Below are 15,227 nucleotides of genomic sequence, written 5' to 3' on the forward strand. Positions count from 1 at the left end.
TCGGCCTTCGCGGAGCTCAAAAACCTATTCAAGATGCCTTCGGTCATAGTGCGGACCATGGTCGCCTGCGGGGTAGAGCAAAACGATAGTTTAGAACCCAAAAAAATTGGCATGACTTTGCCTAAAAATAGGACAAAAAGGAATACATAGTGCCAAATTCTCGCCGAAACGGAAATGAATCAACATTCCGGCAAAATATTGGCAACTATCGCATTTCAAATAGCGGTACCTGCAAACACAAACATATGCAACACCACAAACATACGTGGATCTAGGCCATAAAAAGTGCATGTGCATGTTGTTGGAGGAAGAAAAAGTAGATCTACAATATAAAGAAGCTTTTCCCTTCCTTACCTATCAAAAAAAGGAAATTTAACCACTTAATTTGGGTGAATTTATGGTGCAAATGAGGTGAGAAGGAGGAGGCAGCCGAGACAAGCTTGGAGGAGGAGTTGGAGAAAATGAAGTGGGGAAAGTGAGTGTGGTAGGTGGATATCCAAAATATCTAGCTGGTCTCAGGTTACTAATGGCGCACCACCTAATAATGCACTATTAGTTGGTGCGCCATTACTATTTATGCAAAAAAATATAATTGTTAGTAGTGGCGCACCTTGTTTGTGGTGCGTCATTGCTAGTTTGATCTAGTAATGGCGCACTCTATCCTGGTGCGCCATTACTAATTTTGAAAAAAAAAGTAAAAGAAAATTGTTAGTAGTGGCGCACGAAGTGTGTGGTGCGTCATTACTAGTTAAAACTAGTAATGGCGCACTGTGCCTTGGTGCGCCATTAATAGTTTTGGAAAAAGAATTGTTAGTAATGGCGCACCGTGTGTGTGGTGCGCCATTAGTAATGAGGACACTAATGGCGCACCTGTATCCGGTGCGCCACTGCTATATAGCATTGACGCATCATATATATGATGCGTTATTAATGTCCATATTAGGTATAGCCTTTTTCTTAATAGTGTCGGGGCGAAGGCTTATGGGGACGGAGGTTGAAGATGAAGCCAAGGAAAGATAAGATGCCAGATCTGACGGAGCCCAGATCAAACGGCTATGGCCAGACCGGCCGAAAATTCAGCCGGCGCGCCGGCGCAGAGTGCTGGCCAAACCCTAACCTAGGTCACTCACAACAGCTACTTAAAAAAAGGTTCACTCACAACAGAGGAAAGCGGCGGCGGCGGCGGCGGCGAAGACAGAGAGCGGCGTCGGCGGCGGGAGAAGAGATGCAGATGGATAGCGGGCAGATCTCGTCCGTGGGCAGGGAGAATAAGGATTTGCTTGACGCTCTTTATCGTCACCGCGAGATCCTAAGGCTCGAGACCAATTTGCTGAGGGGAGAAATCGCGTCCCGGAATCTGGCGACCGTTGCTGGGAAGAAGGCCTATCTGAAGAGTCATTCCGACGGAAGATCACTCTCCGGCGCACCATCTCAGTTGGTCGAGCAGTCGTCCGTCCATCAGATTGCGGATTTGCCACTGGTGAGTTTGCCCTATCTTGTTCCTAATCAGGAGGGGGCCCTCGATCTGCTCTTGCACGAGACGCACAAATTCGCCTACCGGCTCCAATCTCTGAAGAAAGAATTCGGTGTCACCATCCCTCTGGAGAAGCTCAGATTGCTGCTTCTCCTCTCGCAAGAATGTTTCAGAATCTCCAAAACCATAGGGACGCATGGATCGCCAGTTTCTTGTGAATCTTCTGAGGATGCTGAAATTTCTCTCTTCAATGAGCGCCGTATCTGCTGGGAAAATACTTGGGGCAGTCCTGTGTTTAGGTGTGGCAGCTTCAACGACATAAGTAACTTCATCTTGTTACTCAGCTTTGCTTCTTCTTGTACATTAGAAAATATTCTAGTCCCTTGAATAACGGTTTTCTAGATTTATATAACACTACCCACATTGATGCTGCAGCCACACTGTCTCCTATGTACTTCACGCACTCTGCACCCCGTGTCATCGAATCCACTCGCTACATCACCAAGGCCTTGCAGATCTACTCCTTCAAAATCTCTGACCTAAATGGCTACTGGAAGTGGCCACTCTGTGTGTACGGCGTGGTCGCTGCTCGAGACGCTGTGGACTGTAACCGCAACCTTCTCTTCTCTCGCTCCAGGGCTAACTGCCAAGTAGTCACTGAAAAGGTATGTATGCTATGCAATGTTTTTTCCCCTTCCTCTTCCATGCATGTGATCTTTTGTAATTATACTAGCAAACATAGAAACTTAATATGTCGATATGGCTCAGCTGGTTCCTAAGTAAGAAAAGCATAGCTTGATTATTATTACTCTTGGCTGAAAACAACCTGATCGAAGCAACACATTTCTTTTATCTGGTTGCTACACTTTACAATTCTACCTTCGGTAATATTGAACAGATTTCCTTCCTTCCTCCTAAAAATCACATGCCCACCTTCATGTGATTGTCCACACACATCTATATGGATGCAAAACAATTATATATTTGATGCCTTTGTACCACAATGATGCAACTTGAATGTTCAATTGGGTGTCTGGCTTCTACTTTTTTAGTCAATGAGCACACATCTATATGGATGCAAACAATTATATATTTGATGCCTTTGTACCACAATGATGCAACTTGAATGTTCAATTGGGTGTCTGGCTTCTACTTTTTCAGTCAATGAGCACACATCTATATGGATGCAAACAATTATATATTTGATGCCTTTGTACCACAATGATGCAACTTGAATGTTCAATTGGGTGTCTGGCTTCTACTTTTTTCAGTCAATGAGATACAATATTCAGTTAACAAGATCCAATATTTTGGCGTCTTTCTAGGCAGGGCCAGCCCTGTTCTTCTAGGGGCCCCTGGGCGATCGACTATTAGTGAGAAAAGATGCTAGATTGCATACCTGTATATATCCAAATTACTTTTTGATTTAAACATGGGATGAAACATCAACAACTAAAGTTTCATTTGCAAATTAAGGTGTAAATAAGTGAGGAAAATATCCAAGACGGCACAAGTTTCAGCTACGGACTCTTGATTCCAAATAAATGAAAATAGGCGTTCTAATGGAAACAAAGAGGAACAAACATGCTAACCAACTACCAAGTAGCCTCTAAGAAATATGTGATACAGATAGACTTTTCTTAGTACACATTCTTACAAGCAAAGAACAGGAAGACCGAAGACATCAATCTGACTATGAACCTGTGTCCAGCGCTCCTGTTTTCCTCAAAGTAGGACCTGCACAAACAGATTGTAGAAGTAAAAAATAGTGATTCAGTAGAAGCAAGAAATAGACTACTAACAGTAGAGTGTTCATTGATTAAAAGAAACAGTAGAGTGTTCAGAGTGGAAATAATTTGAAACTTACACCTTGAACCACCAGGCTAGCTTTTGTTTGGGTTGTTGCAGATTGATATATCTGCAACTCTTGTGTCGTTGATGCTGGGATGGGAACTACTTGTAGGAGGCCATAAGAGCTGTGAAATTAACAGTGAATGGAAAAATCGTGGTCAAAGGCAAAAGGCATTGATTACTGTAGTTCTTTGGAAATTGGAATCTAATAAAGAAAGAGGGAAGAGGAAAGGAAATGTCAGCCGTGTGTGTGCATTGTGATTGAGGCCCCGTTTGGTTCATAAGTCCTAGGACTTTTTCTAGTCCCAACTAAAAAGTCTCTAGTCCCTAAAAAGTCCCTTCCTGTTTGTTTCCAGAGACTAAAAAGTCCCTAGTCCCTTCCTAGAGGTTATTAAATGACCATGTTGCCCCTAGTATATAGAGAAATAACAATCAAACAACATCATGGGGTGGCGGGCCAATGAATGCATGGAGGGGCATTGTTGGAAAAGTCCCCAAAAGTCCCAAAAAAGACTCACCTTGAGAGTCTTCTTCATTTAGTCTCAAATGCCTAGTTTAGTCCCTAAAAAGTCCCTCCCGTTTGACAAAAAGGTCTCTAAAAGGGACTTTTTCTAGTCCCTACACAAAAAAGTCCCTGGAAACAAACACCCCCTGAAGCAACGCTAGGATGGTTAGGTAACTCCAAACTGGGCCTGGTAGTTAATAACTAGTTGCTAATGGGCTGTGTTGTAACTAATGTGTACATGGTCTGGGCCCTTTCTGGGTGCGGGCCCTTGGCCGTCGCCCTTCTTGCCCCTGCCCAGGGTCGGGCCTCCTTCTAGGAAAGACATCCTATCTAGCTAGCTACTTGAGCATGCACCGGCGCTTAAAAAGAGACATCCAAGTCAGAAATAAAGATAAGAGGAAAAAAAAGTTCTAGCAGGAGCAAAACACCTAGTGCGTGCACCCGAGCAAAAAGCAGGTACTCCCTCCGTTCCTAAATATTTGTCTTTCTAAAGATTTCAACAAGTGACTACATACAAAGCAAAATGAGTGAATCTACACTCTAAAATATGTCTATATACATCCGTATGTGGTAGTCCATTTGAAATCTCTAAAAAGACAAAAAAAAAAAAAGGAACGGAGGTAGTAGCATGCAGATTGACTATGCCTATGCATCTAAACTAAATAAGTAATACTCCCTCCGTCCCAAAATTCTTGTCTTAGATTTGTCTAGATGCGGATGTACCTAATACTAAAACATGACTTGATACATACGTATTTAGAAAAATCTAAGACAAGAATTTTGCGACGGAGGGAGTATGTAGTTTGGTTAACTTTGCTGTGTGAACATGTCTTGCAGGACAGAACCTTTATACTCTATCAGTCTATCTATAGTTTGTTTACTGAAAATGGGAGCTTGTGTTCCATTTATGAGAAACCAAAAAGTCATTGAGTTTGTTCCTAAGAAAAGTTGTGATGGTCTATTTAAATTTACACCTTTGTAATACTCTCCATACTATCTCATTATATGTTTGTCCGTTTCAGCTAAGCATTAGTAATGACAATGATGATGTTTGCAGGATCCTTTTTTGCACCTGACTGGCCCTTCTCGTGCAACTGTCGCTGACGAACCTGTTGACTTTGAAGTCGAGCTAAAGATAAAATTTGGAACAGATCAGTCCCAAGATATAGCATTGATCAGTGATACTAACCACTACACTTCTAGAGGTGATGCTGCTTTTTTCTCTGGCCGCTCTTATTCGGCAACATTGAGGCTTGAGACAGTTCCTAGAGCGGCCCAGGCAACTATATTGTCTATTCGAGTGGTTGGAGGAGTGTCTCTTTTCGAATTTGGAGGCCGGGTTGCTTGCTCGTTCTCTACTGAAAAGTATGTTGATCCCACATGCGAGCAAGTTGTGCTGGTTGAGTCTGCTGAAAAGATTCCTGAGGATGATGGTTACCTTACACTGTCAAGGAAGGTTGTTACGGCAGGACTACAAGGAGGATTGCAAGTTGCCATACAAGCCTATGGGGGATCTCACCGTCCATCCGTATCTGGTCTTCTTTACTTCCCTTCCCAGTATTGCAGGGTAAGTCGGCGCACATGCTTGGTCGGTGGCTTTGAGGTGGAGGTAACTGTTGCTTGGTCGTGGTTTGTACAGGACAAGATGGAAATCTTGTGATCAAGGGATCTACTACCTATCTTGCCCATCTACTATGTATCGCTACTCGTTAGTAAAAATGTTTGAATTATTTGTATGTCGGCCAGCTATGCAAGTAGGATGGTGTCCCAACCGTTTGTGTTAATCTGATCTGACTATTAACTTATTGTAGGGAGTACTACTGTATGTTATACTTTGGGTTGGTTTGTACCTTTAGTGCATTTAATTTCCCACCTGCTGCCATTGATGGGTTGTTTGTGAACATTGCATAATGCTCCTCCGTTCACAAATATAAGTCTTTCTGGAGATGGGTTGATGGTGGAGGTTCGGTCCGTGTTCCTCGCTGCTGTGTGCGGTGTCGGTGGTCCATGACTGTGGCTACGACGGCGAGGTGCTGTGGCAGCGGCGGTGTGAGGCTACAAGGATGCTGCTGCCCCAATCCTTGAAGGTGTGGAGATGGGTGTTGATACGGATGAAAATCTTGCCCGGTTTTTGCCGGGCCGGTGGCGATGGCACCTGCGGGTGTCTTTCCCCTCCTTGGAGGCATCGCCGAGGCGTGCAACCATCTTCCTCCCTCGCTTGGCGTTGGTTGTGGTCTTCGGGCGAAAGCCTTGATTCTCAAAATCGGCACGATGGCGGCGTCCTCAGACGATGTCCCTCTGTTGGGAGCATTGTGTCTGGAGACACGATGTCCCTCCGGTGTTCGTCGCTGTCCATGATCGATCTTTTGTGGCGAAATGTACGGCCGCCGCTTGTAACTCCAAGACGTTCTCTTTCTTGGGTATGATCGAGTCCCGCCATACACCTGCCACCTCCTTTAGGCATAATGGATGGGTGGTGCGTCGACAAGGGAAGCTCGATGGGAGTTGTTGTTTCTTCGTATATGACCGGTGTTGGTCGAGACGCGGCTAGGTGTTTTCTGTTTTGGACAGGCGCTCTTGCATTGTAGTTGTTATGGTTATGGGTGGAGTGGAGTTCTCACTATGCTGGTTGTTCGCAACATGTTGTAGTCGTCTTGTATTTGTAATTCTCTCTTCTTCTATAAAGCTAAGGTACGCAATTTGCGTACTTTCGAAAAAAAATGACTACATACGGAGCAAAATGAGTGAATCTGCACTAAAATATGTCTACATACGTAGATTGTAGTCCATTTAAAATGTCTAAGAAGACAAATATTTAGGAACGGAGGGTGTATATTATTAATCCCTGCTCGATTCTTCTCCTCTTTAATATTGCGAGGCACAGAAATTAGAGGCTCTCCACTTGTCACTTGGTCTTTCATAAACTACTTCACTTACATTTTACAACACCCTTCTAAGTTGCCGCTGCTACCTAAGAGCATCTACAACCGGTCGACCCGTCCAGTCACTAATTGGTCATGATTTTTTGGCTCAGACGGGCTCCTTAAACGGACCTCAAACGCCCGGGCTGACCGACACCCTCCATATCCGGCTCAAATATGAGGCGGATATGGGGGCGTCCGGGCACGCCTGCCACATCGGACCTGACGGCGCGGTCTCACCGCAAAATGCACCAAACCCATCCCCTGACTTGTCGGATTTATTTGATATCTCCTCTCTTCTTCCTACTCCGCGTCGTCCGTCTCGCAGCTCCGCCGCTGCGCGCGCTCCGTAGTCGTTCCTAGCCTCTATGCCTCCAGCTTCGACAAAGCAGTTATGTCGCCGCCAAAAACGTCTTCGTCGGCCCGGACGCGAGCGAGGTACTTCCGGCAACTCTCTGGCTCCGCCTTGCGCTTGATGTGTTAGACGCATTGTCTGACCGGATTTTTGTGAGATTTCGTTAGGGAAAACGATGGATTCCGATGCTTCGTCGGATGAGCAGTATGGACCGATGGAGCTTGATCAAAGGAGGATTGGGTATCCTCAATTTGAACATCCAGAACCAAGGACTGCTCATGAAACACCTACATAAAATTTACAACAAGCATGTGTGCCTTGGATTACTTTGGTATGGGATTCTTACTATGATAACATTGTGCCACAGGCCACTGTACTGACTGGGTCTTTCTAGTGGAAGGATGTTTTTAAGTTGAATGGCATGTATAGAGCCGTTGCATTTGTTCACATCAACATGGGTGATACAGCTTTGTTCTGGCATGATGCATGGCATCTGGCTGGTTCTTCTATGCCTTTAGTAAGGAGGCTCCCGAGGTTGTTTTCTTTTGTTAAAGATGATAAAGTCTCGGTCATGGATGTGCTCCAAACTCAGGACCTCGTTTCCATGTTCTATCTGCTAATCTGCCCATCTCCCAGGAGGCTGCTACTGAATTGCATATTCTGGAAGGTTGGCTTCTGAATTTATAGAGAGACTCACTTCTTCCTGACCAATGGGTTTGGCCTTCCAGATCAGGGTCTTTCTCAGCTAAAGGTTTTTACACTGTCATGCATTCACACATGCCTACAATTCAGCCATGCAAATGGTTATGGAAGAGCAGATGCACAATGAAAATTAAGGTCTTTGGCTGGCTGTTGTTTTTTGATAGACTCAACACTAAGGATATGTTGGCAAGAAGGCACTGGAGATCACCAAATGATGATAATCTGTGTGTTATATGTAATGCATATGTTCATGAACATAGGACACACCTGTTTTTTCAGTGTAACTTTAGCTGCAGGGTTTGGAATTATCTTCGAATTGATTGGGCACAGGGGTCTGATATCCAACAATGCATATTTCAATCCAAAACCAGTTTTGGGCATCCTTTCTTCTTTGAGGTGATGCTCACAGCAGCATGGAACATCTGGATCTTAAGGAATGGAAAGATCTTTAGAGGGGAGCAAGCTCGTTTTGCTGCCTGGAAATGTAAATTTGTACATTGATATTCTCTTGTTAGCTCATAGGCTTAGTGATAACATCAGAAGACAGCTCATAGCTTGGGTCAATGCCCTGTTGTAAATATAGGTAGGTTTAAGGTAGGTTCTAAGTTTTGAACTTCAGCACCTTCCAAGTGCTTGTATAGTGTTGGATTGTTTTATTTTCTAATAAAGGGCTGTGGGGTTTTACCCCACAGTAAATATTCAAAAAAAATTATGGTCCCTTTAGGGTGCTCAGCGGAGTAGAAAATGTGGCTTAAAAATTGTTCCCGACAGAAACTACACAAAGCCATCCAGTCTTTCATATTAGCCGGTTGAAGAAGCACATTGGCCCAACTGTTGTCCCTTATGCAGATCTACCCTTATTGGTCCAGATGGTCAAGTCAGAACTGAGCCTGTGCTAGTTTTGGAGGTGAGGCAGGTACCAGAAACAATTTGCCGATGGTACAATGGTTGGTGTAGTGGGAAAATCTTCCACCTGACGATGCTTCGTGGGAGGACGCCGGTTTCGTCAAACACATGTTTCTAGGGTTCTTCAAGAAGACGATGGAGACCTAGCGCAAGCACGGCCCACCTTGAGGACAAGGTGGTTTTCCATAGGAGAGTATTGTCAGGTGTCATGCCGCTTCATTCAGTTAACTAGCGGCTCAGATGCATCGTCGGGGAGATCCAATGGCTCGTGGCACTCGCCGTGTTGTCACTCTGTCGCTGTAGAGTTTAATTACTGTATCGTTTCACGCTTTGCCCGGGCTATATAACAGCCAAGCCTGACCCCTCAGTGGGTATGCCATTTCTATGTGATCAAAATCATTTTATACGTTACAACTCATAGCTACAGTAAACTATAATGGAGATTTTCTCTTTGCTTGGTTGATCCGATCCCTAAATTCATCCAAAACCCTAGCCTCAAGCTCGATCTCCTCCTCTGGTCTCTTACGGGGTGTGACAATCCCGCGGGTGAGGGCTAGGGTTGGGCTGGTGGACGCTGCTACCGGGCGGTAGTGGCACAACCGCGCCGCCGGCGTGCTGCCGGGGCACAAGGGAGCGCGGGGGCGCCTAGCTACCAGGGGACTCGCTTGGCATAAAGCAAAATATTCTTTCGCCTTTTACTCTTGTTTCTAGTTACCTGTTTCTGAAGTGCAAAACGCAGGACATCCAAAGTTCAGTATTCTGAACTGAATCTCGACAGGTACTGGAAATAAATTAACAAGTAATTATATACAAAAAAGTTATACAAAAGAATTCGCCAGTTTAGCAAATGGCAACTAATAAAGCCATGGCCTAGAGGACTTCACTGGACCAGCTACAGTTTTAGCTGAATGTTTGTGTCCTTCCGGCATATATTGCTTTCTTCAATCAATCTTCTTTCACAGGATGTAAAATTTCGAAAATGTTTTTGTCCTTATTCGAGATGTCATACTAGATCTTAATTCTCTACATTGGTTAGAGTATAAATAACTACAAATTTTGTATCTACGGTTTGCTTATTAGCTAACCTATGATTTGAATCCAGCCTAGGCAGAAGCTATTTGGTTATCCTATTCCGACTTCCACCTATGTCCTGAGTATAACATCAATTGCAGCATTTATATGCTTCTACTGATTTCAGTGCTTCCTCATGGTTTTAACATGTCACGGATGGAGAATCATCATCCAGCTACATCTCCTTTAGGATTAGGAGACATTCCCCTTTAAAGACCTGATGAACATGCCTATACATGGGAATGCAAATCCCCCAGGAGAAACCCAGCGAGAACAAATACTGAATAACTCATGTGCTTTTCTTATGCTACACTACCAAACTGTTCGTGTTAAACAAAGCCTGGCATCACCTCACCTGAAGTAACCAAATTCCATCAGAAATCTTTCTGGGATGACTTGCAAGCCATCTTGATGTTTGCCATTCAAGAGTTATTAAATCTAATCTGGATTAGCATCCTATAATTTTGAATTGTTTGCATACCAGGGAAGTGATTTATTTCGACATGGCAAACATACCTGCAGCACATACAGGAGATGCTTGCTGTTATAAATGACAAAATAATGCAAGTATCTTGATAGCTCCATGCCAACACATAGCTCAATGGAGGAGTATCTGCAGTTCTTCCAGTGTATGTTCTATTTGCTTCATGGATGACCAATATTCAAGATTATTTATGAAAGTAAATTCACTGTAATTCTATTGAGTTAATGTTGAGGATAATCTTATGTTTTCTGCTAATAAGGATATTCACCACGGGCATCCAGTGTAATGATCTCATCCACAAGATTGCCCTCAAGAACCCAAGAAAGTTGGCGAGCTCTCTGACATCGTCAACAACCGTAGGACTTGCAGATCCAGGGGTGACAAGGGGAAGGAAGAGCAAGGCTCCAGAGTCTTCCAAGCCCAAGGACCGCACTGAGTCGTCTAACAAGAAAAACAAGCAGCAGAAGCGTAAAAGGTGAAGAGGAGAGGGCATCTCTGCCTGTTTATTATATGTATGATATACTTTTCTGCAAGAAATTACTCCCTCTGTAAAGAAATATATGAGCGTTAGTAATGATCTAAACGCTCTTATATTTCTTTACAGAGAGAGTATTAGCAAAAAATGGATGGAGTGGTCAGGGATTTTTGGTGGACGAGACTCTCCAACTAAACCTCTTTATCTTGAGGCCTGAGCAGAGATTTGCAAGTCAAAGAAGAGAAGAAGCATGGGCGTCAGGTATCCGGAAGCAGTGAATAAGGCTTTACTTTGTCAATTCGGCATGGAAGATTGTGTTTAAATATCACTTCAATATTAACAGGAGAAGAATCAAGCTGCATTGAGAGCGGCTTCATCTGCTTCTTGTGTTTCAGATCTAAGAAGTAAGGCAGGAACTCGAATACTAATACACTGGAACTCCAGCGAGCACAAACAGATTCAAGCGACTTCAGTTGCAGAATCTGCATTGCAGGTGGAAAGCCCAAGCCCTAGGTATTGGCCGCTCAAACTGGAGAAGCTACCTTCTTAACTGACTATCAAACTCTTACCGAGGCAGCAGCACGAAAAGCACCCATGGCATTGAACAATCAAATCCAATCTGCATCAGTTTCTTCGGTATTACCCGAATCTTCAAAATCAAAAGGGAGAACAATAAGCTAGCTCATACACATTGCTCAGGATGTATAGTTTTTTCCGATCAAGGCAGTCTGCTTCTACTTGCCCAGTAAAAAGCTGCTTATCAGATCCCTGAATGTGGAAGCACATTGATGTTAGTGACTTGGCTTTTAGTTTCATAAATTTCAAGTTGCAAAAAAAGAAGGTACTGCCTCTGTAAACAAATGTAAGACGTTTTAGATCACTATTTTAGTGATCGAAAACATCTCATATTTGTTTACAGAGGGAGTATCTATGAGCTGCTTGAACTATAGAATGACTGTCCTTGGTGACAGCTTTGGTTCGATTGTGTTCTGTGACTTGAGAACTCCAGCCATCTACCATACCTGGAGGACACGACACTGGATACTCCAAATTAATTTTCTTCCTTGGGAGTAGATTTGCACCCTTGCAGTCACCACCTTATGATGATTTGGTAGATCACCAGCTCAGAGGCCTGACTTATGCAATGTCCACAAACAACCCATCAATGGCAGCAGGTGAGAAATTAAATGCACTAGATGTACCAAGCAACCAAAAGTATAATAACATATAATACAATATGGTATAGTCAGATCAGATAACACAATATAAAGTCGATACACAAATAACATAGTACAATAAGTTATAGTCAGATCAGATAACAATAGAGAGTCAATACACAAATAGTTGGGACATCATAAGTCTTGCATAGCTGTCCGGCATACAAATAACATACCACTAGCAAACATATTAGATGGGAAGACATCACACTACGCCTGGGTAGAATAACCCTCAATTAGTAAATCCATCTTGTCCCGGACAAGCCGGGACCAAGCAACCGTGATGTCCACCTTAGTGCCATAGACAGAACAACTACCCATAGTTATGTTGCAATCCTGGGGATGGAATTCAACATCAACTGGAGGTTCAGATCTCCCGTATGCTTGTATGCTAACTTTCAGCCGTCCTTGCAATTGTACTGACACAACACTCCTTGAAAGAGAAATATACCCATCTAAACCATCTTCAGGAATTTTTTCAGCGGAATCAAGCAAAACAACTTCATCACACGAGTGATCATCAACCTCGACAGAATACAAGGAGCAAGTAACTCGGCCTCCGAATTCAAAAGGCCACCTCCCTTCACCAACACGAACCCCCACGATAGTTGCCTGGACCGTTGCAGCAAGTCGCCCAAGGCTCAACTCTGCACTACACATGGAGCCATGGAAGCATAAAGGTTGCTCTGCACCGTCGTAACGCTTGCTAAGACTCATCAATACTCTGTCTTTGATCTCATCATCGCCCTCAATAATTCTTAGTTCGACTTCGAAGTCAACAGGATCCTCCGCTACAATTGCACGAGAAGGGCCAGTCAAGCATAGGGAAGAGTCCTGCAAGGATTATATCATCATTTTAATTGAATGGAATATTTTGCTGAAGAAGGAAAAAAACACTTCAAAAAAACAGAGGAAAGTGAAGAGAAAACTAAATCTACAACAATGATTACATTTTCAGTGAGTACTTGGCCCCTAAACTCTGACCGACAGAAGAGAAGATTGCGGTTGCGGTCCACGGTGTCCCGGGCAGCGACCTCACCATATACATAGAGTGGCCACTTGAGGTCATTGTGCAGTCGAGTAATTTTGAAGGAGTAGATCTGAACGGTTGTCCCAATGAAAGCAGCAGGGGGCAGGGTGATACCAGGTGTGTAGTGTGTAAACTGCATAGGACTCAAAGTGGCTGCAGCAACAAAGCCAAAGTGTGAGCTGTCATCAGAAATCTAATAATATGATGACTAAATTGAGCCATTCTCTTACATAAAGAACAATGAGGGAGGAAGTTGGTGATCTACTTACTGTTATCTTGGAACCGACCGCACTGTCCAGTCTTGCTGATGTTTGTATCTTCCCAGTACTTACGGTGGCTGGCAAAAAGTAGCAGCTCGGTATCCATATCCTCTTTGAGAAGCTCCATTGGGGATTTTGTTCTGTTCTGGTCAGCGCCCTGCTCCACAACAATCTGCTGCTGCTGCTTCTTCTTCTGCTTCCTCTGCTTCCTCTCCATCTCCGCCTGCCTCTCTGCCTCCATCTCCCTCTCATACTCCTTCTCGTCGTCCTCTGTAAACATCATCGCCAACTCATTTTTGTAATGGTTGGGCTTCTCCCTGACATTGGATGAGAGACGAAAGAATTCGTGGGACCGCATCATCTCAGCCTTCTTCCTAGTCTCCTCCTGTTCAGCCTGATTCTCCTTCTTCCATCCCATCTTCTCTTGCTCCTCCTCCTTCTTCCTTTCCATCTTCTTGGTGGTATCTTCTTCCACCTCCTTGTGCTTCTTCCTCTGCTTCTTCTCATCCTCCTTACTCTTGTCCACCCCAGCATCGTAGATATGCGTAGAGATTTGCATTAATTTGGATGTTGTCCTAACCAGCTCGTCGGCCTGGCACGAGGAGACTGGGGCACGGGAACTCCAAAGAAAATGTGAGGTAGATAGCATCCGGTGACCCAAGTGCTCTATGTCTTGGAGGACAAAATCGAAGTAGTTCCCGAGTTCTTTCTGGACGTCTCTAACAGCGTGGGGTAAATGTACCTGCTCTGAGCCGGACTGGAGGATACTGGAGGCTGGTTTGATAATGCTCACGGCCATGGTTCCCCTTCCAGCGACCATCCACTCTGTTGCTGTTGGAGAGACCCTTTCCCTCCAGTAAGAAATGCTGGGAGTAAGAGAACCGGCCAGATCTTGGCGCTCCCTCTGCAGGGACAGGATCTCCTCCATCAGCATCGATATCTCAGACTGCTGTTTCCCGGATCCCCTGCCCATCTCCAACTCCCTGCCCACGGACGAGATCTGCCCGCTATCCATCTGAATCTCTTCTCGCCTCCGCCGCCGCTTTCCTTCGTTGTTAGTACTGACCTAGTTAGGGTTTCGACCAAGTGGCCGGCTTGGGTGGGATTCCACTACTTGTTCAGTCCAACAGATTCTTGGGCTCACAGTCAAGTTCCACCAAGTTTGGAATCTCATCTCTCTCTAAAAAAAAGTTTGGAATCTCAACAATTGTTTCATATTTAAAAACAATGTTCAAGATTTAAGAAATAAGCATTCTCTGAATTTTTATTCCATGAACAAATTTTGAATTTGAGGAATAGTTTTTAATTTCGGTGAAATTTTTTGAATTTAATGAACATTTTTTTGAATTGTAAAGATCATTTTTATTCTATGTCCGATTTTTAAATTCGTTCAACAATTTTTTAATCAATGAAATTTTTTAAATTTGATGAACCGAAAATGTTCAAGATTTAAAAATGATGTTCAATAATTTAAAAAAATCACAAAATGACAAGCGAAAATGAAAAAAGGAAGGGGGAAGAACAAATAAAAAGAAAAAAGAAAAAAGAAGAAGAAGAGAAGAAAAAACCCCAAGAAACAACCCAACTCAACTCCCACCCGGAACGCAACGGGACAAAAATGGATATGAAGCCGACCAGGCCCAGTAACGCCCGCTTTCTTCTAGGCATCCCAAGTAGACAGCCAAGAACAGCACGGGATAGAGTTGCATAGGCTCTTTTTGGTTTTTGCCGGGTGAGCTTCTCGTCGTTATGTCTTTCTCTGGTTCCAAAGCACGTTGGCTGGATAGGCCCTTCGTATCCCCGATTAGACTAGTCACAATGAGTGTAACATAAAATGTTACTAGCTAGTCTATGTTACTATCTCTATAGTGAGGAATAACAATATGTATAGTAACATGCAACATTTTATTTATTAGGCTATAGACTCATCTTGCTTTAAGATGTGTGAAGTTACTCATACTACTAGTAAGACTACC

General features: G+C 43.8%; 2 protein-coding genes across 2 annotated transcripts; one reads left to right on the forward strand and one right to left on the reverse strand.

Moving 5' to 3' along the window:
* The first annotated feature begins 1,149 nt into the window (after positions 1-1,149).
* Positions 1,150-5,702, forward strand: LOC119352509. Its single transcript, XM_037619121.1, has 3 exons — positions 1,150-1,796; positions 1,910-2,139; positions 4,888-5,702. The coding sequence occupies exons 1-3, from the start codon at positions 1,226-1,228 to the stop codon at positions 5,488-5,490; spliced, it is 1,404 nt and encodes a 467-aa protein (XP_037475018.1). The 5' UTR covers positions 1,150-1,225; the 3' UTR covers positions 5,491-5,702.
* A 6,289-nt stretch (positions 5,703-11,991) lies between these two features.
* LOC119357273 lies at positions 11,992-14,319 on the reverse strand. Its single transcript, XM_037624264.1, has 3 exons — positions 13,261-14,319; positions 12,912-13,144; positions 11,992-12,795 (listed from the first exon to the last, which is right to left on the reverse strand). The coding sequence occupies exons 1-3, from the start codon at positions 14,264-14,266 to the stop codon at positions 12,172-12,174; spliced, it is 1,863 nt and encodes a 620-aa protein (XP_037480161.1). The 5' UTR covers positions 14,267-14,319; the 3' UTR covers positions 11,992-12,171.
* Positions 14,320-15,227: the final 908 nt, after the last annotated feature.

This window comes from Triticum dicoccoides, chromosome 2A, assembly GCF_002162155.2.
Source record: "Triticum dicoccoides isolate Atlit2015 ecotype Zavitan chromosome 2A, WEW_v2.0, whole genome shotgun sequence".
NCBI lineage: Eukaryota > Viridiplantae > Streptophyta > Magnoliopsida > Poales > Poaceae > Triticum > Triticum dicoccoides.

What these genes read in the sequence shown, in the direction of transcription:
- LOC119352509 (XM_037619121.1), top strand. Translation starts at nt 1,226, where the DNA reads ATGCAGATGGATAGCGGGCAGATCTCGTCCGTGGGCAGGGAGAATAAG. An exon ending in TGGCAGCTTCAACGACATAA is followed by an intron (nt 1,797 to 1,909) that starts GTAACTTCATCT and finishes TTGATGCTGCAG; the next exon opens with CCACACTGTCTCCTATGTAC. An exon ending in GCCAAGTAGTCACTGAAAAG is followed by an intron (nt 2,140 to 4,887) that starts GTATGTATGCTA and finishes TGATGTTTGCAG; the next exon opens with GATCCTTTTTTGCACCTGAC.
- LOC119357273 (XM_037624264.1), bottom strand. Translation starts at nt 14,266, where the DNA reads ATGGATAGCGGGCAGATCTCGTCCGTGGGCAGGGAGTTGGAGATGGGC. An exon ending in CGGTCGGTTCCAAGATAACA is followed by an intron (nt 13,145 to 13,260) that starts GTAAGTAGATCA and finishes TTGTTGCTGCAG; the next exon opens with CCACTTTGAGTCCTATGCAG. An exon ending in GCCAAGTACTCACTGAAAAT is followed by an intron (nt 12,796 to 12,911) that starts GTAATCATTGTT and finishes TAATCCTTGCAG; the next exon opens with GACTCTTCCCTATGCTTGAC.